The sequence below is a fragment of the Sus scrofa genome, chromosome 14 (genome assembly GCF_054392235.1).
Source record: "Sus scrofa isolate SSC_HxYL_T2T_F1_AM1 chromosome 14, Sscrofa_HxYL_maternal_Yorkshire_Landrace_v2.0, whole genome shotgun sequence".
NCBI classification, from domain to species: domain Eukaryota; kingdom Metazoa; phylum Chordata; class Mammalia; order Artiodactyla; family Suidae; genus Sus; species Sus scrofa.
Genome location: NC_139396.1, coordinates 148,290,671 through 148,312,103, shown reverse-complemented (window position 1 = coordinate 148,312,103; position 21,433 = coordinate 148,290,671). Strand labels below are relative to the sequence as shown.

The 21,433-nt window shown below is 34.0% G+C and overlaps 1 protein-coding gene and 1 long non-coding RNA gene across 10 annotated transcripts in view; one reads left to right on the top strand and one right to left on the bottom strand.

The window, feature by feature from the left end:
* Window positions 1-21,433, bottom strand: part of ATRNL1 (attractin like 1) — a 770,027-nt gene that overhangs the window by 536,822 nt on the left and 211,772 nt on the right. For all 9 annotated transcript variants that reach the window (XR_014826351.1, XR_014826350.1, XR_014826353.1 and 6 more), the window contains one exon: window positions 5,485-5,622. Coding sequence is in view for 4 of the 9 variants with exons in the window: in XM_084994465.1 (XP_084850591.1) it covers window positions 5,485-5,622 (138 nt within the window). In the remaining 5 variants the exon portion in view is untranslated. The remainder of the gene's footprint in view (window positions 1-5,484; window positions 5,623-21,433) is intronic.
* LOC146397080 (uncharacterized) overlaps window positions 1-21,433 on the top strand; it is a 412,496-nt gene that overhangs the window by 195,599 nt on the left and 195,464 nt on the right. The window lies entirely within an intron of this gene.

Sequence of the window (21,433 nt, the reverse complement as noted above, 5' to 3'; positions counted from 1 at the left end):
ATATGCAGTACATTTAAAGCCTTACCATTCAAATATAAATCTATCTCCTTCTTTCCCTTAATATCACATGGGTTTTGGATTTCAATAAATGCATCTACTAATTAAGAAATGAACTCATCTCAATAAGGTAAACTAAAAATGAAGAAATAGCAGTAAACTTTTACTTGCTATTTCCTGTAAGTTCATTTTGTCCATTTTTCCATTAAATATAATTCACCTGATGTTACATATCGTTTATTTAATTGGATAGTTAATGTGACTCTAAGAAATAAAAATGAATTTCATATATCACATCATCACAGAAAAATTATAGACAGCAAAATACTACTTTGCCAAATTTAAAAAAAAAAAGGAAACTATAAGGAATTGTTTAAAGCTTCATAAACTACCAGAGAATGTGCAACAGTAAATAAGAAAGATACTTATTTTTCATTCTCTTAATTTTCTATTCCATTGTACCTCAGCTTGCCAGATGTGTAATGTCAGCAACAAAAATAATATGAAATAACTCAATTAGCCTTAGACCTAGCAAAGAGGTATCTTCCCCAAAGGGGAACATATTTCTAAAGGCACAATGCTTGCTGGAATGAGAAAACTCACCGTTTTAATTTAAAATATTTTTAGCTAATTATCATTGTCCAGACATTCCTTTTGCCTATGCTGACAAATACTTTGATAATTTTCATGACGTTACTGTGGCAATGGATTCTTAGATATGCACCAAAAATACCAGCAACTAAAGACTTAATCAAAATTGAAAACTTTTATGCTTCGAAGGACACTGTCTTGAAAGTAAAAAGACAACCTATGAAATGGTAGAGAGTATTTACAAATCATGTATCTGATAAGACTCTCATGACTAGAATATATGAAGAACTCTTACAATTCAACGACAACAAAACCAAATAATCCAATTCAAAAATGAACACAGGACTTGCACAGATATTTCTCCAAAGATATTCAAGTGGCCAATAAGCACACGAAAAGATATAAGACTCGAATAAATATTTGTACATCCATATTCCTGGCAGCATTATTTACAACAGTCAAAAGGTGTGAGCAACTCAAGCATCCATTAATGGATGAATGGATTTTTAAAATGTGACATAAACATTCAACAGAATATTATTCGTCCACAATAAAAGGATATTCTGGCACATGCCACAACACCAAAAAATCCTGAATTGAAATAAGACAGTCACTAAAGGACAAATACTGGATAATTCCATTTATTTGAGGTACCTAGAATAATCACATTCATAGTGACAGTAAGTAAAATAGTGGCTAAAAGCTGTTTTTGGGGAAGGGAGAGTTACTTTTTAATGGTTACATAGCTTTAGTTTTGTAAGATGAAAAAAGTTTTGGAGATAAATGATAGTTGCACAACAATGTGAATGTACTTAATGCAAATGAACTACAACCTTAAAAATGGTTAAAATGGCAAATTTTATGTTATGTATATTTTACCACAGTAAAAAATTTCAAAAAATTGTTTTAAAATGGGTAAGGATTTGAACAGACATTTCTCCAAAGAAAATATATGATGGCCAACAACTTCCCTTGTCATTAGGGAAACACAAATCAAAACTACAACAAAGTGTTTTACACCTAGTAGGATGGCCAAAAGTTTCTGAAAATGGAAAATAACAATTGTTTGGCAAGGATATAGAGAAATTGGAATCCTTCTCATTCCTGGTAGGAATGCAAAATCGTGCAACCACCATGCCAAACAATTTGAACAATGTGACAGTTCCTCAAAAGGTTAAACATAAAATTACCACATGACTCAGCGACTCCTCTCCTGGGTTATCCACAAAAAACTAAAAACCTGCATTCAAACAAAAATGTAGTGATGTCATAGCAGCCCTAATCACGTGTCCAAATGGTGGGGGAAAACATGAATAAAGGAGTAAAAATATTGTGCTATATCCACACAATGGAATAATATTCATCCATAAAAAGGAACAAAGTACCAGAGTTCTTTTGTGGCACAGCAGGTTAAGGATCCAGCGTTGTCACTGCAGCAGCTTTGGTTGCTGCTGTGGCACAGGTTAGATCCCTGGCCCAGGAACTTCCTAATACTTAGGCAAGGCCACAAATAAAAAGAAAAAAAAAAAAAGGAAGAAACAAAGTACTGATAGATGCTACAAGAATGGTTATTAAACATTACTAAACATCATGCTAAGTAAAAGATGCCCAGTCACAAAGTCACATATTTTATGATTCCATTGATATGAAATGTCAAGAATAAGAAAATATATAAATTAAGGAAAATACGAAAACAGATTAGTGCTTGGCAGGGACTGGGATGACTGCTTAATAAGTATGGCATTTTCTTTCGGAGTGATGAAAATGCTTTGAAACTCAACAGAGGTGACAGTTGCACAATGTTATGAGTGTATTAAATGCCGCTGACTCATATACCGAAAATGGTTAATGGTATATTATGTGGATTTCACCATAATTAAAAAGTGATAATAATGTTCTAAAATTGGGGATATGGTTGGAAGCAATTTATAAATAACAGAAGTATATTAAGTAAATTACTTCACAAAATCCCCAAGGACTATTGCATAGGCATTAAAATAACTGGAGGAGCATAAATGAAATCATTTTAATAAAGTAAAATAAAGCAACAATGATACATCAAATGCATGAAAGGTTGCAAACACATATAAACTGCAATTTGAAAAAAGAAACCCAGGGTTTTATTTTTTTCTTAAAAGTTATGGAAATAGTACATAGATTATATATATAAACTTTTTCTGAAATATACTTTTTGTCCAATGAAATTCCTGGCTATCAAAAAGTCAGGGAATTGCCACTGTGTGCAACGGGATAGGTGACATCACTGGAGCACCAGGATGTGGGTTTAATCTGTGGCCTGGCACAGGGGGTTAAGAGGTTCAGCATGGCTGTGACATGGGCCCCAGCTGTGGCTCAGATCTGATCCCTTGCTCAGGAACTCCATATGCCGCATAACGGAAAAAATAAAATAAAAATGAAAATAAATTAAAAATTTCATAGTAAAATGCTTTGGAAAACAGGATGGTTCAAAAATCTTTTTTTTATTTTTTAATTTTTATTGTTATTTCCCCAATATGATTTTTTTTTCTACTACACAGCATGGTGACCCAGTTACACATACATGTATACATTCTTTTTTCTCACATTATCATGCTCCATCATAAGTGACTAGACATAGTTCCCAATGGATTAGCAGGATCTCATTGCTAATCCATTCCAAAGGCCATAGTTTGCATCTATTAACCCCAAGCTTCCAATCCATCCCACTCCCTCCCCTCCCTTTTGGCAACCACAAGTCTATTCTCCAAGTCCATGAGTTTCTTTTCTGTGGAAAGATTCATTTCTGCCATATATTAGATTCCAGATATAAGTGATAGCATATTGGATTTGTCTTTCTCTTTCTGACTTCACTCAGTATGAGAGTATCTAGTTCCATCCATGCTTCTGCAAATGGCATTATTTTGTTCTTTTTTATGGCTGAGTAGTATTCCATTGTGTATATATACAACATCTTCCTATCTTTTTCTTAATAAACATAAATTAACAAAATACTATGACTCTAATAGGTAAGATCTAAACTTTGAGGATTCCACTATGCCTATATCTACTGCAACTTCTGTGTACACTGAACACAGCACTACGCTATGGCTTTTAACTAAGGGCTACAGGATCCTCCCTGTCCATCTTAACACCAGTTCTGCATTAAGAGTTAAGAGCTAGATCTAGGAATCAGACCTATTCTTCCTCTTATCAGCAGTGTAATCTTGGGTACTTAAATTCTTTGTATATTTTGGGTTGTATGTAAAATGGAAATAACTGTGATTCCTCCCAGTTGTGAACTGTTGTGAAGCTGAAATGAGACAGTGAATATAAGCTATGAGTATGGTGGCTGTCAGCCAATTCATGTAATAGAGCCTCCACAGGTCAAGGCTTCCCATGTCACAAAACTTCCATTCACCTGTCTTCAGTCAGCACAAACCTGATATTGCCGGAGTAATTCTGTTGACTCTAAAGCTGAGCTGAGCATTCTCTGTGTGTATTCTGAGAGTATATTTGAGTCATTTGGGAAGACTTTGAAAAGAATCAAGAATCACCCTATAACTTCAACTAAGATACTGATTTAATTATGTTAGGGACTGGCCCAGATCTTCGTACTTATTAAAAGCATTCCAGATGATCTCAATATACAGGTACCGTTAAAATTTTCATCTGGACCAGACCCAATGCTCACTTCAGACTCCTCATCTTATAGCCAACAACTGAGGCTTTTCTGTGCAATAGAAGTAATCTCTATTTAGAAAAAGCACATTAAAAATAAGGAATGAGGACCAACCAGAGAGGAAGTAGTTACTAGCACTGAAAAAAAAAAATGCAATTTAAAAGGAAATTTTTAAAAGAAAGACCAAAAATTCTTTTTAAAAAGTAGGAGAAAGCAGCAGCAGGATAGAGAAGAAAAAAGAGAAAAGAAGGGCTTTATGATCGAAAACTGAGATAACAGCACTTACAATGCTCTTTTGCTCTTTTAATGTGATTCAATCCCTATTATATGTGCCTCTATTACACATGATCTCACTTGATCTTTACAACAATCCAATGAAGTATTACCATCTCCCTTTTACATATGAGAAAAATGAACCACTGAGAGGTTAAGTGAATTAGCCGAAGTCATACATTTAAACAGTGGCAGAGCTGGAATTTCAGCCAAAGACTGATTCTAAATCCATTCTCTTAAAACTTATGCTGTACTACCACCTTGTCCATAGGAAAAAGAAAAAAAAAAACAAAAACAAAAAAACACACCTTCTGGATCTGAGGCATACAAAAAAACCTTGATTTCTTATCTCTAAAGTAAAATGATAACTTACTATTATTACTAAAAAACAATCTAGGAGTTCCCATCATGGCTCAGTGGTAACAAACCCAGCTAGTATCCATGAGGACATGGGTTCAATTCCTGGCCTCACTCAGTAGGTTAAGGATCCAGCGTTGCCGTGAGCTATGGTGTAGGTCGCAGGCACAGTTCGGAGCCTGCATTGCTGTGGCTGTGATGTAGGATGGCAGCTGCAGCTCCGATTTGACCCCTAGCCTGGGAACTTCCATATGCTGTAGGCATGGCCCTGAAAAGCGGAAGAAAAAAAAGTCATTACCACTGACTATTTTAGAATAATGAGATTATAGGTAATTTTTTATTTTCATTTATCTGCATTCAATACATTTCCTATGGTAATCATGTATTCATTTTGAAATAAGAAAAAGTAAGATCTTCTTAAAGCAAATATATCACAGAATTTTTATAGTTCACAGAGTCTCTAATAAATATATATTACCTTCCAAAAATATTAAGATATAATTGAAAAAATTCTTTAATAAAATATATTTCCACAAGAGGTTTACTCTTCTCAATTTTCTTCTCTGTACTAAAAATACACTGAGGTGAAAGAAAAAAAAAAAAATTACCTGTACACTGTCCTCCGTTGGTTGGATCTCCATAATAACCTGGCATGCAATCTTGACATTGCTTTCCTGTCGTAAGATTTTTACACTGTTCACACACATTATTATTGATGCAAGTGCTATGTCCATTACACTGGCAAGCTGAAGGAAATAGCAAAAGAAAAAAAAAAACCTATGTAACAATATCAAGTATAATTACTATAAAGACAAAGTTTTTTTTCATTTTTTTAAAAAATTTTATTGGAATATAGATACTTACCATGACGTGTTAGTTTTAGGTGTACACCAAAGTAAATCTGTTATACAGACACATACACATATATTTTTTCAGATTCTTTTCCCATATAGGTTATCAGAGTCCTGCATAATTTCCCTGTGCTATATAGTAGGTCCTTGTTACCTACCGATTTTATACACAGTAGTTGGTATATGTTATTCCCAACTTCCTAATTCATCCCTCATCCTAACATTTCCCCTTTGGTCAACCCAAATTTGGTTTCAAGATCTTTGAGTCTGTTTCTGTTTTGTGAATAAGTTCTTTTGTATTATTTTTATTACACTCCACATATTAGTGATATCAGATGGTATTTTCTTTCCCTAAGACGAAGAATTTATTTTAAAAATCTGAATGGTAGCAAAGTCCAAAGAGCATTTTCCAAGTTTTTTCATATGTCTCAAAATATTAATAGACACAAATAATTCTGTGTTGAAATTTTGCCTTATGACCTGTAAAACAGGGGTTACAGATAAAGTGAAACATAAAGTATTGCTATAGGGGGAATACCTTCTAATATATTCCTTAAAGATTCATGTGACTATGACATCTTAAAGTTAAGTAAACCTAAGAATGAATAATATGGATTTGATAAAGAATGTTAAAATGCATCTTAACTATATTTTCATATAATTTTAAAAGATTGATAAATATATAAAATTGTGTGGAAGTCCTTATTTCAGGAAAATATATGAGTGTAAAATTAACACACAGCATTTTTTTTTAAACATTTTTATGGCCACACCCACAGCATATCGAAGTTCCTAGACCAGGATTTAATCTGAGCCACAGCTGCGACCTATTGTACATGGAAAATTTGAAAGTGAGAGGAAAATCCCAAGAGATTACCATAAGGTCATCAATGCAAGTTGAATCAAAGGGTAAAGAAAAAGAGTAAAAAAGCAAATACTTTCTTACAGAAATTTTCAGAGGTATAACTCTAGTATAACATAGTATAGGAATGACATTTCATCATGGAAAATGTCAAATAATCTTCCTCCTCCTCTGGAATTGAGAAAATTACAATATAGTTTTCAAACTTTATATTACATTATGAAAGAGCTAGAAGAAAATTTAATAAGAAAAATGTTCATAATAAATTGAATAAAATAATGATTCAAAACATTATAATGATCAGAATTTTGTTTTTAAATGTACAAATATGTCTGTGGAAAAGTTAATGATGGTTATTTTAGTTTAGTAAGATTTTTCTACATTATCAACTTACAGAAATAAATTTATATTACTCTTTTTTCGGGATTTTTTTTTTTTTTTTTTTTGCTTTTTAGGGCCTCACCCACATCATGTGGAAGTTCCCAGCTAGGGTTCAAATCAGAGCTACAGCTGCCAGCCATAGCCACAGGCACAGCCACAGCCACAGCAACACAGGATTCCAAGCCTTATCTGTGACAGCCACAGCTCACAGCAACGCTGGATCCTTAACCCACTGAGTGAGGCCAGGGATCGAACCCAAGTACTCATGGATCCCTAGTCAGGTTTGTTACCACTGAGCCAGGATGAGAATTCCAATTACTTTTATAATAAGAAAAAATGATAAGAACTTTAAATTTTTTTAACTTTGTGCTTATAATTTTAAGTTATGGTCTCACAGAAATTTTTATGTAAAACTGCTAAGGTTAATTCACTCAGGTAAGAACAAACGTTATTGAGTGCTTACTATTTGAAAAGTGTTAAATCTGAAAAAGTCAAGAGATGGGCTACTACACGTATTTTATGACACCTCTGGCTAAATTTTTTCATGAGCAAAACAAAATGCCTTAACTTCTGAATAAAATCACTAAATTTAGCAATCTCATCTAATATCCTCCTCATAGATTGCCAATGAAATAATAAGAAAACTTGCCAACAACAACAGGATATGGAGTATGATGAAAACAACATAAATAAAACTAGAAAGTAGTAACCTACAATACTTCTGGGAATCAAAAGAGGACTCCTGGCATAATGCCACTCAACCATAACCCTCCTGAAAATGAGAAGTTCTAAGGGCAGTTCTGGGACCTGGTGCAATCAAGAAGCACATCACCAGTAGGCCTCCATACAGCTGCCAGGATGTCTGATACAGGAAAGTATAATGTTCCATGTAATGAATAGACCACACAGAACACTGGTATAATTTAGACCTCACTGCTAGAAAAATTTCCAGCTTAAAAAAAAAAAAAAATGATGGACATTGCTATAGCTTGAAACTAGTATGACAGCACTGGCAAAGAAGGCATATTACAGAAAGCAGGACCCAGGCATAATAACTGTATCAAATACAGACAGGAAAGGCTATTAAGCATATGATGACTTTTTTTCCCCACTACCATCAGAGTGTTGGATCAACAGGTAATGCAAGTTGGTATCTAATAGTTCTTCTAGGAGACACTGTTATTTGAAAAATTCTAATAACAATCTGGTTCCGGAACATGAGTAAAAACCAAAGAGAAGTCATCCATACTGTTTTGCTTAAATTTTAAAACCAGCCCAGATGGCTCCTCATCTATGTACACACAAACAGAAAGAAATGAAAATAAACATAATGAAAAACTCAGCACTTGATATGCAAATAAAGTACATAGTTTTGAAAAATACATGCTTTCTAAAGATGCAGAACATTAAAAAAATACCTGCTTGGCATTCTCAATGAAATTCAAAAAAATATACACAGAAAATCAAAGCTAAAATTTACCTCCGACTTTTCTCAAAACATAAACCTTTAAAATAAAAAGAAATATCATTGCTAAAAATAGAGCAAAAATTCAAAACAAGAATGTTAAAGAGAAGTTTAAGGTGGTGACAGAATACATGGGGAAAAACAAGCAAGAGCTGGTAGGTATGGGTTTCAAAAACCAGCAGAGCCAGGAGATATAATCTCTGTCATACTCAAGTAAGAGAGATAAACTGAACCATATTACAAAGTTTAAGCCTTCAATTATAACCCCTATTTGTGAAAAAGCTACTAAAATATGCCACAAGCCCAAAAAAGAACCTTAAGTCCTTTGGGGTATGTGTATAAAAGACAAAAGTCACTTCTGGGAACTTAAAAGTCTGTTCTAATCATAGAGGTAGGGTTGAAATTCACATTGTTCATATGGTGGAGAAACACCAACATCAAACATTAATATTAAAATCTGTTCTTTAAACAAAAAAAAAAAATCTTCATGCACCTTGCAAAAGCAGATGTAAATGACCCCTTGAAACACTTCCACAACTCAGGTCACACAAATATACCAAAGAACAGAGGCTAGGAAACAATTTATTCTGTAAAATGCTAGATAGTAAGTATTTTAGGCTTTGCAGACCATACAATCTCTTCACAAACACCAACCTCTGCCATTGTAGTGCAAAAGAAACCATACACAATATACAAGGAATTGATAATAACTATAATCCAATAAAAAAAAAACTTTATTTACAAAAATAGGCAGTGCACCAGGTTTGGCCTAAAGGACTTGCTTAGCCAACCTCTAATATGTAAAAAAAAAAAAAAAAAAGAGAGAGAGAGAGAGAGAACCACCTATTGAATTAAACTTCAAAATGAAAATTTATAAGGCACCATAAAGGAGAGTTAGAAAAAAAGAGAGATAATAAAAATGAGAATTGATACCCCAAGAATTGGAGTAAAAGGAAAACTAGAAGACAGTAAAAATATTCAAAATAATTAAAGGCAGAAAAATGAGAAAATTATGGTTAAAGAAGTAAAGGTAGATATGACAACAATGTCTCATCAAAAAGAGAATACTGATAAAAACATGGAAATTATAAGAAATAGCTACTGGGAGTCATAATGTGGAACAATACAAAGATTGAAATGAAAATTACACTAAAGGGATTCAGCAGTAAATCCGAACTGGCAGAAGAAATAGCTAATTTAAAGACAGATCAATAGAAATCATGTAAGCTTAAGGTCAGAGAAAAAAGAAAGAAGAGAAATGAACAAAGCCTCAGTTCAATGTGGGACCTAACTTAATGCATAATGGGAGGGTTGGAAGGACAGGAAGCAGAGAAAGAATGTTAAAATTTATTTGGAGAAATAGTTCCTGAAAAGTCCCCAAATCTGATTAAAATGTTAATCTACACATCCAAGAAGCATAACAAACTCTTAAGGACAATAAACATGAAGAGACTGACAGACACATTAAAATAAAAGTGATAAAAGCCAAAGACAAGAAGAAAATCTTGAAAGCAGCAAGAGGAAACATAACTCCACACATAGAAAAAACTCAATAAGATTAATAACCAGCTTTTAACCAGAAAAAATGGAGGCCCATAGGCAGTGAGATAATATATCAAAGTTCTCAAAGAACTGTCAACCAAAAACTTTCTACCCAACAAAGCTGCTTTTCAGAAATTAAAGTAAAATGAAGGTGATCACAGATTAAATGTGAGAGAATTCACTGTCAGGAGATACACCTGAAAAGAAATTCTAAAGGAAGCTCTTCCAGTGGAGAGAACATGACCAGAGAATAATTTAGCTCCACAAAATAAAGCAGAGCACTGGCAACAGTAATTACATCATTACAAAAGTCAGTACGAATATATGTTGTGTATCTTTTCTTCTTTCACCTGATTTTTAAAATATATATTAAATTGTATACTTAGTGGTATTATTGGGCCTCTTAACACATAAAATGTAAAACATTTCCTAACAACAGCACAGAGGAATTAGATGGGAGAAAATCTATTTTAGGCTACAGATATGACACCGTATTAGCAGATGGTAACATAGACCCACAGGAACAAATGAAGAAAACCAGAAAAGATAGAAACAAAGATTAATATAACAAAAGCTATAAATATATACTTGTCCTTTTATCTGAGATAATTTAAAAGAAATAAAATCATATAAAGTAATAGCTGTAAAAATGCACCACTGGATTTGCAACATATACAGATACACTATGTATAACAATATCACAAAAAGGGAAGAAACAGATCTATGTGAGTAACATTATTTCATCTGACTGTAATTAAGTTAGTATAAATCTGAAGGATATTTAATAAGTTAATACATACATGATAAACCTGGAGTAACCATTAAGAAAATAACTCAAAAATATAAAGAAAAAATCACTAAAAATTAAAATGTTACATTAGAAAATATTCACTTACTGTAAAAAATATAAAGACTAGAGGAACCAAAAATTCAAGACATATATAAGAAAAAAGTAAAATAACACATAAATCCAATTACATCAAAAATAACATTAAATGTGAATGGATGAGACAATTCAGTCAAAAGGTAGAGAAGACACATCAGATAAAAGACAAAGATTTAACTATGTACCTTTTACAGAAGACTCCTCTAAAGGTATAGATAGACTGAAAATGAATGGATGAGAACAGAAATAGTGTATAAACAGCAACCATAAGAAAGGTGGAGGGACTATATAAAGATCAGACAGACTTTTCAAATGTTACTAGAGATAAAGACAGGCATTTTATAATGATAAAAAGGTTAATCCACCAAGAAGATATAAAATTTGTAAACATACATGCAGCTAATACAGCTTCAAAATACATCAAGCAAATAATTTTTTTTAAAAATTAAATTAAAATAGAAGTAAAGAATTCAACAATAATAGCTGGACACTTCAACACCTCACTTTCAGTAATGAATAGAACTAGATAGATAATCAGCAAGGGAACTGAAGACTTGCACGACAGTATAAGCCAAGTGAACCAAACAGAACTAAATGAACATAACTAAAAAAAAAATCAAAACAAGAGCAGAATATATATTCTTCTCAAATGCACATAAAAAATTCTTCAGGATAAAGACTATACACTAGGTCACGAAACAAACCTCACTGAATTTAAAAAGACAGAAGTCTTTAATACAAAGTATGTTTTCTAACCACAACTGAATAAAATTAGAAAAATTTTATACAACAGAAAAATTTGGGAAAATCAGAAATTGTGGAAATTAAGAAAAATATTCCTAAATAACCATGTAGCTCACAGAACAAATCATAGAAAAATTAAAAATTACTTTCAGGTAAATTAAAACAAAACATAACATGCCAAAACTTACAAGAAACACCAAAACACTGCTCAGGAAGATTTTTTACCTATAAAAGCCTAAAAAGAAAAAAGGTCTCACATTAACCTAACTATGTTTCTTAAGAAACTAAAAAAGAACTAGAAAACTAAACTCAAAGCAAGTAGAAGAGAGAAATAATAAATATCAGAGTTAAATAAAATCCAAAGAAGGAAAACAATAAGGAAAAAACAAAGCCAAAAACAAGTGTTCTTTGTAATGTTCAGTAAAATCAACAAAGCTTCAGCTAGAATTATAAAGAAATATGAGAGAAGACATAAATTTTTAAAATCAGGAATGGAAGATGAAACATACCACTGACAAAAGGCTGGGGAAAAGGATGTAGGGAAATGCTATGAACAACAATAAACTAGACAACCTAAATAAAAGAGACAGATTCTTAGAAAGACACTACCTACCAAAACTTACTGAAGGAGAAATAGAAAATACAAATAGACTCTAAAAAGGAGATTGAGTTGGTAATCAACAAAATGACAGAAAAGTATAGCCCAAGATCAGCTGGCTTAATTCGTTAATTATACTAAATGTTTAAAGGAGAATTAACAACTATTCACAAACATTTCCAACACAGAGAAGCAAAGGACAGGCAGACTTTTTAACTCATTCTATGAGGCCAGCATAACCTAATACAGAAACAAGACAAATTTATCACAAGAAAAGATGACAGACCAATACCTCTTATGATTATAGGTACAGAAATCTTCAACAAAATAGCAAACTGAATCCACTAGAATATAAAAAGGATTATACATCAAGACAAAGTAGAATTTACCCTAGGAATATAAGATTGTTTAAACATATGAAAATAGGTAAGTAACACACCATACTAATAAAAGAAATAAAGGGGGAGATTACATGATCATCTAAACAGATAGAAATTTTTCAAAAAACTAGGAATCGCAGGGAACTGTCCTAATCTGATATATGGCATGTATGAAGAATTCACAGCTAATATCATAGTTTACAGTGAAAGACTGCAAGTTCTCCTTTTAAAATCAGGAACAAGGCAAAAATGTCCTCACTTGTCACTTCTATTCAGCATTGTACTGGAGGTTCTGGACAGGGCCATTAGGCAAGAAAAGAATGAAAGATATCCAGACTAAAAAATAAGATGTAAAAATAACTCTATTTGCAGGTGACATAATCTCACATATATAAAACTAAGGGATAAATGTGTTAAGCAATGTTATAGGACAAAAAAAATCAAGTGTAGAGAAATCAGTTTTATTCTATTTTTAGACACTTGCAATGAACAATTTGAAAATGAAATTAAGAAAACAATACTGGAGTTCCCATCACGGCTCAGTGGAAACAAATCTGACTAGCACCCATGAGGAAGCAGATTCAATCTCCGGCCTCGCTCAATGGGTTAAGAATCTGGGGTTGCTGTAAGCAGTGGTCTAAGTATCACAGAGGTGGCTCAGACCTGGTGCTATTGTGGCTGTGGTGTAGGCCACTGGCTACAGCTCCAATTCAACCCCTAGCCTGGGAACCTCCATATGCCTCAGGTATGGCCCTAAAAAAACAAACAAAAAAAAAATACTATTGACAATAGTGTCAGAAAGGTAAACAAATAACATACAGGGGAACTCAGATAAGGTTATCAGCATATTTTTCAGCAGAAACTCTGCAGGCCAGAAGGGAGCGGCATGATACATTTCAAGTGATGAAAAGGAAAAAACCTCCAAGTTTACTTTACCCAACAAGGCACTCATTCAGATTTGAAGGAGAAATCAAAAGCTTTGCAGATAAGCAAAAACTAAGAGAACTCAGCAACACTAAACCAGTTTTACAACAAATACTAAAGGAACTTTTTTAGGTAGAAAAGAAAAGACCACAACTAGAAACAAAAACACCACAAATGACAAGACTCACCAGTAAAGGCATATATACAGTAAAGGTAGGAAATCATCCATGCACAAGTATGCTATGAAAATCAGAACTCGTGAGAAGAGGAGGGTACAAACGCAGGACACTGGAGAGGCACTTGCAATTAAGAGAACAATGACTTAAAACAATCTTGTGTGTGTATATAGATATAGATATAGATTACTATATCAAAACTTCAGGGTAACTGCAAAGCAAAAAAAAAAAAAAATCTACAGTTGATACACACACAAATAAGAAAAACCAATTCAAATACAACACTAAAGATAGTCATCAAACCACAAGAGGAGAGAACAAGAGAAGAAGGGAAGAAAAAAAAGCAACAAAAACAAATCCAAAACAGGTTAATAAAATGGCCATAAGAATATACATATCAATAATTACCTTAAATGTAAATGGACTGAATGCCCCAACCAAAAAACATAGACGGGGTTAATGGATACAAAAACAAGATCCATGTATACGCTGTCTTCAATAGGCCCACTTCACTTCTAGAGACACAATCAAATTGAAAGTGAGAGCATAGGAGGCATTCCCGTCATGGCTCAGGGGTTAATGAACCAGACAAGCTACCATGAGGATGCGGGTTCGATCCCTGGACTTGCTCAGTGGGTTAAGGATCTGGCGTTGCATGTGAGCTGTGGTGTAGATCACAGACATGGCTCAGATCTCGCATTGCTGTGGCTATGGCATAGGTTCCTAGCCTGGGAACCTCCATATGCCCCCAGTGCAGCCATAAAAGACAAAAAGACCAAAAAAGAAAGAAAGAAAGAAAATAAAGAAAAGAAAAAGAGAGGATGGAAGAAAATATTCCTATTCCATGAAAACGGGAATCAAAAGAAAGCTGGAGTAGCAATACTCATATTGGACAAAACAGACCTCAAAATAAAGAATATTATAAGAGACAAAGAAGGACATTACATAATGATCAAAAGATCAAACCAAGAAGAGGATATAACCATTATAAATATATATGCACCCAACATAGGATCATCTCAATATATAAGGCAACTGCTAACAACCTTAAAAGGAGAAAGTGACAATAACACAATAATAGTAGGGGACATTAACACCTCACTTACAGCAATGGAGAGATCATCCAGACAGAAAATCAGTAAGGAAACACAGACCTTAAATAAAGCATTAGACCAGATGGACTTAATGAATATTTATAGGATATTCCATCCAAAAGCAACAGAATACACATTCTTCTCAAGTGCACATGGAACATTCTCTAAGACTGATCATATTCTGGGCTACAAATCAAGGCTCAGTAACTTTAAGAAAATTGAAATCACATCAAGCATCTTTTCTGACCACAAGGCTATACAACTGGAAATCAACAAGAAAAAAACTGAAAAATACAAACACGTGGAGACTAAACAATGTGCTACTAAACAACCAATGGATCACTGAGGAGATCAAGGAGGAAATTTAAAAATGCCTAGAAGCTAATGACAACAAAGATACAACACTCCAAAACCTATGGGATGTAGAAAAAGCAGCTCTAAGACGGAAGTTTATAACAATGCAAGCCCACCTCAGAAAACAAGAAAAAGCTCAAATAAACAAGCTAACTTTACATCCAAAGCAGCTAGAGAGAGAAGAACAGACAGGACCTAAAGTTAGTAGAAGGAAAGAAATCATAAAGATCAGAGCAGAAATCAATGAAATAGAAATGAAGAAAACCATAGAAAAGATCAATGAACCAAAAAGCTGTTTTTCTGAAAAGATCAACAAAATTGATAAACCCTTCGCCAGACTTATCAAGAAAAAAAGACAAAGGACTCAACTCAATAAAATTAGAAATGAAAAGGAGAAGTAACAATCGACATCACAGAAATACAAAGGATCATAAGAAACTACTACATGCAACTATATGCCAATAAAATGGAAAACCTAAAAGAAATGGACAAGTTCTTAAAAAGTACCATCTTCCAAGACTAAACCAAGATGAAGGAGAAAAGATGAAAGGACCCATCACAAGAACTGAAATTGAAACTGTGATCACAAAACTTCTAACAAACAAAAGTTCAGGACCAGATGGATTCACAGGCAAATTCTATCAAACATTTAGAGATGCGCTAACACCTATCCTTCTGAAACTATTTCAAAAAATTGCAGAGAAAGTAACACTCCCAAACTCATTCTATGAAGCCACCATCGCTCTGATACCAAAACCAGAAAAAGATACCACAAAAAAAGAAAACTACCAGCTAATTTCACTGATGAACATAGATGCAAAAATCCTAAACAAAATACTAGCAAACCGCATCCAACAATACATTCAAAGGATTGTACATCATGATCAAGAGGGATTTATCCCAGGGATGCAAGGGTTCTTCCATATCTGTAAATCAATCAGTGTGATACACCACGTTAACAAACTGAAGAACAAAAACCATATGATCCTCTCAACAGAGGCAGAAAAAGCCTTTGACAAAATCCAACACCCATTTCTGATAAAAACCCTCCAGAAAGTGGGCATAGAGGGAACCTACCTCAACATAATAAATGCCATATATGACAAACCCAGAGCGAACCACATTCTCCATGGTAAAAAGTTGAAAGAACTCCCACTGAGATCAGGAACAAGACAAGGATGTCCACTCTTGCCACTACTATTCAACATAGTTTTGGAAGTCCTAGCCATGGCGATCAGAGAAGGAAAAGAAATAAAAGGAATCCAAATTGGAAAGCAAGAATTAACACTATCACTATTTGCAGATGACATAATATTATCTAGAAAATCCTAAAGATGCTACCAGACAATAGCATCCGAAAGAATAATATGCTTAGGAATGCATTTAGCCAAATGTTAAATGCAAAACTTGTACACTGGAATCTATAAAACATTGTTGAAAGAAATTAATGAAACGACATCCTGTATTCATGTATTGAAAGACTTAATATTAAGATAGCAATTCGTCCCACCAATCTATAAATTCAATGCAATATCTATCAAATTCCAAAATATTTTTTATAAGAATAGACAAGAATATTCTAAAGTCATGTATTTTCAAATACTCTGTGAAGATACAGAGTACTCAGATTAGGCAATCTTAACAAAGAATAAAGTAAGAGTGCTGAAACTTCCCAATTTCAAAACCTACCACAAAGTTACAGTAATCAAACCACTGTTCTATTGTCATAAGGATAAATATATAACCAATGGAATAGAATTAGATCCGGAAATAATATCATACATCTATGGTCAACTGATATTCAACAAGGGTGCCAAGAACATTAAATGGGGAAAGAATAGTCTTTCCAACAAATCGTGTGGGGATAGCTTGATATCCACAAACAAAAGTATGAATTAGGACCCATATTCCACATTATATATAAAAATTAACTAAAAATGGATTAAATGCCTAAATAATGAGAGCTAAACTTATAAAAATGTTAGAAGAAAATACAGATGTAAATCTTCATGACTCTGAATTAGGCAACAGTTTCTTAGATATGACACCAAAAATTTCAGCAACTAAGAGAAAAAACAAACAGATATCCTGGACATCATCAAAATTAAAAAATGTATGCCTCACTACCAAGAAAATTAAAAGAAAGCCTATAGAACAGGAGAAAATATTTGAGAATCATATCTTTGATAAGGATCAAGAACCCAGAACACATAAATAAGATTTACAATTCTACAGTTAAGAAAGAAATTTCAAAATGTTAATCTTATATCCTGCTACTTTGCTGAATTTATTAATCAGTTCAAGTAGTTTTGGGGTTGAGTCCTTAGGGTTTTCTATGTATAGTATCATGTCATCTGCATACAGTGACAGTTTTATCTCTTCTCTTCCTATATGGATGCCTTTTATTTCTTTTGTTTGTCTAATTGCTGTGGCCAGGACTTCCAAAACTATGTTGAAGAGCAGTGGTGAGAGTGGGCATCCCTGTCTTGTTCCAGATTTGAGTGAGAAGGCTTTCAGTTTTTCCCCATTGAGTATTATATTTGCTGTGGGTTTATCATAAATGGCTTTGATTATATTCAGGAATGTTCCCTCTATACCCACTTTGGCGAGGGTCTTGTTCATGAATGGATGTTGGACTTTGTCAGATGCTTTTTCTGCGTCTATTGAGATGATCATATGATTTTTGACTTTTTTTTTTGTTAATGTGGTGTATGATGCTGATTGATTTGCGTATGTTGAACCATCCTAGTGAACCTGGGATGAACCCTACCTGGTCATGGTGTATAATTTTTTTGATATGTTGTTGGATTCGGTTGGCTAAGATTTTGTTGAGAATTTTTGCATCTATATTCATCAATGATATTGTCCGATAGTTTTCTTTTTTGGTGGTATCTCTGTCTGGTTTTGGAATGAGGGTGATGGTGGCATCATAGAATGTCTTTGGGAGTATTCCTTCTTCTTCAACCTTTTGAAAGAGTTTAAGGAGGATGGGCACCAATTCCTCTTTATATGTTTGATAAAATTCACCTGTGAAGCCATCTGGTCCTGGACGTTTATTTGTAGGGAGTGATTTTATGACCTCTTCAATTTCATTTCTAGTGATTGGTCCGTTCAGTTGGTCTGTTTCTACTTGATTCAGTTTTGGCAGGCTGTAAGATTCTAGAAAATTGTCCATTTCTTCCAGATTGTCAAACTTGTTGCCATATAGTTGTTCATAGTATTCTCTTATGGTTTTTTGTATTTCTGCTGTATCCGTTGTGATTTCTCCTTTTTCATTTATAATTTTGGTTATTTGGGTTCTTTCTCTCCTCTTTTTAGTGAGTCTGGCCAGGGGTTTGTCAATTTTGTTTACCTTTTCAAAGAACCAGCTCTTGGTTTTATTAATTTTCTCTATTGTTTTTTGAGTCTCTATTTTATTGATTTCTTCTTTGATCTTTATAATTTCCTTCCTTCTGCTGACTTTAGGACTTTTTTGTTCTTCTTTTTCTAATTCATTTAGGTGGAGGGTTAAGTTGTCAATTTGGGATCTTTCTTCTTTTTTGAGAATGGACTGTATTGCTATAAATTTCCCTCTGAACACTGCTTTCGCAGCATCCCATAGATTTTGAGAGGTTGTGTCTTCATTATCACTTGTTTCGAGGTACTTTTTAATTTCCTTTTTGATTTCCTCATTGACCCATTGGTTTTTTTAGTAGCATGTTGTTTAGTCTCCATGTAGTAGGTTTTTTTCTCTTTCCTTTTCCCATGGTTGATTTCTAATTTCATGGCATTGTGGTCAGAGAAGATACTTGAGATAATTTCTATGCTCCTAAATTTATTGAGGTTAGCTTTGTATCCCAATATGTGGTCGATTCATGAGAATGTACCATGAGCATTTGAGAAGAATGTGTATTCAGAAGTCAGTCACATTTCTGTATACCAGCAATGAAACATTAGAAAAGGAATACAAAAATACGATACCTTTTAAAATTGTACCTCACAAAATCAAATACCTCGGAATACACCTGACCAAGGAGGTAAAGGACCTATATGCCGAGAACTATATAACTTTAAGCAAAGAAATCAAAGAAGATGTAAAGAAATGGAAAGATATTCCATGTTCCTGGATTGGGAAAATCAATATTGTAAAAATGGCCATACTACCCAAAGCAATCTACAGATCCAATGCAATCCCTATCAAATTACCCATGACATTTTTCACAGAACTAGAACAAACAATCCAAACATTTATATGGAACAACAAAAGACCCAGAATTGCCAAAGCAATCCTGAGAAACAAAAACCAAGCAGGAGGCATAACTCTCCCAGACTTCAAGAAATACTGCAAAGCCACAGTCATCAAAACAGTGTGGTACCGGTATCAAAACAGACAGACAGACCAATGGAACAGAATAGAGAATCCGGAAATAAACCCTGACACCTATGGTCAATTAATCTTTGACAAGGGAGGCAAGAACTTAAAATGGGAAAAAGAACGTCTATTCAGCAAGCATTGCTGGGAAACCTGGACAGCTGCATGCAAAGCAATGAAATTAGAACACACCCTCACACCATGCACAAAAATAAACTCTAAATGGCTGAAAGACTTAAGTAGAAGACAGGACACCATCAAACTCCTAGAAGAAAACATAGACAAAACACTCTCTGACATCAACATCATGAATATTTTCTCAGGTCAGTCTCCCAAAGCAACAGAAATTAGAGCAAAAATAAACCCATGGGACCTCATCAAACTGAAAAGCTTTTGCACAGCAAAGGAAACCCAAAAGAAAACAAAAAGACAACTTACAGAATGGGAGAAAACAGTTTCAAATGATGCAACTGACAAGGGCTTAATCTCCAGAATATATAAACAACTTATACAACCCAACAGCAAAAAAGCCAATCAATCAATGGAAAAATGGGCAAAAGACCTGAATAGACTGTTCTCCAAAGAAGATATACAGATGGCCAACAAACACATGAAAAAATGCTCAACATCGTTGATTATAAGAGAAATGCAAATCAAAACTACCATGAGATACCACCTCACACCAGTCAGAATGGCCCTCATTAATAAGTCCACAAATAACAAGTGCTGGAGGGGCTGTGGAGAAAAGGGAACCCTCCTGCACTGCTGGTGGGAATGGAAACTGGTACAGCCACTATGGAGAACAGTTTGGAGATACCTTAGAAATCTATACATAGAACCTCCATATGACCCCACAATCCCACTCTTGGGCATCTATCCGGATAAAACTCTACTTAAAAGAGACATGTGCACTCGCATGTTCATTGCAGCACTATTCACAATAGCCAAGACATGGAAACAACCCAAATGTCCATTGACAGATGATTGGATTCGGAAGATGTGGTATATATACACAAGGGAATACTACTCAGCCATAAAAAAGAATGACATAATGCCATTGGCAGCAACATGGATGGAACTAGAGAATCTCATACTGAGTGAAATGAGTCAGAAGGACAAAGACAAATACCATATGATATCACTTATAACTGGAATCTAATATGCAGCACAAATGAACATCTCCTCAGAAAAGAAAATCATGGACTTGGAGAAGAGACTTGTGGCTGCCTGATGGGAGGGGGAGGGAGTGGGAGGGATCGGGAGCTTGGGCTTATCAGACACAACTTAGAATAGATTTACAAGGAGATCCTGCTGAATAGCATTGAAAACTATGTCTAGATATTCATGTTGCAACAGAAGAAAGGGTGGGGGAAAAATGTAATTGTGATGTATACATGTAAGGATAACCTGACCCCCTTGCTGTACAGTGGGAAAATAATAAAAAATAAAAATAAAAAAAAAGAAAGAAAGAAATTTCAAATCAAAAATGGGCAGTTTTCGAATAGACATTTTCCAAAGAAGGTATATGAGTAGCTAATAAGCACAGGAAAAGAACATCATGAATCACAGCGAAATGCAAAACAACACCACAATGAGCTATCACTCCTAGCAAGTAGGAGAGTAACAATGAAAATGATGGACAGTAACCAATTTTGGTGACGAGAGTAATTAGAGCCCTCATACACTGCTAGTGGTAATGGAAAATGGTACAGTAGTTCTGGGGAAAAGCCTGGCAACTCCTCAAAAGGTTAAATACAGATTTATCATATGACTAAAAATTCAACTCCCAGGTACATATCAAGGAAAAATTAAAACATGTTCACACAAAAACTTACATACAAATGTTTAGAGCAGCACTATTAATAAGAGCAAATGAGAAAAAATATACTGAAGATACACCAACTATGAAGGCATGAATATGTGGTATGCAATTTAATATTACCCATAAA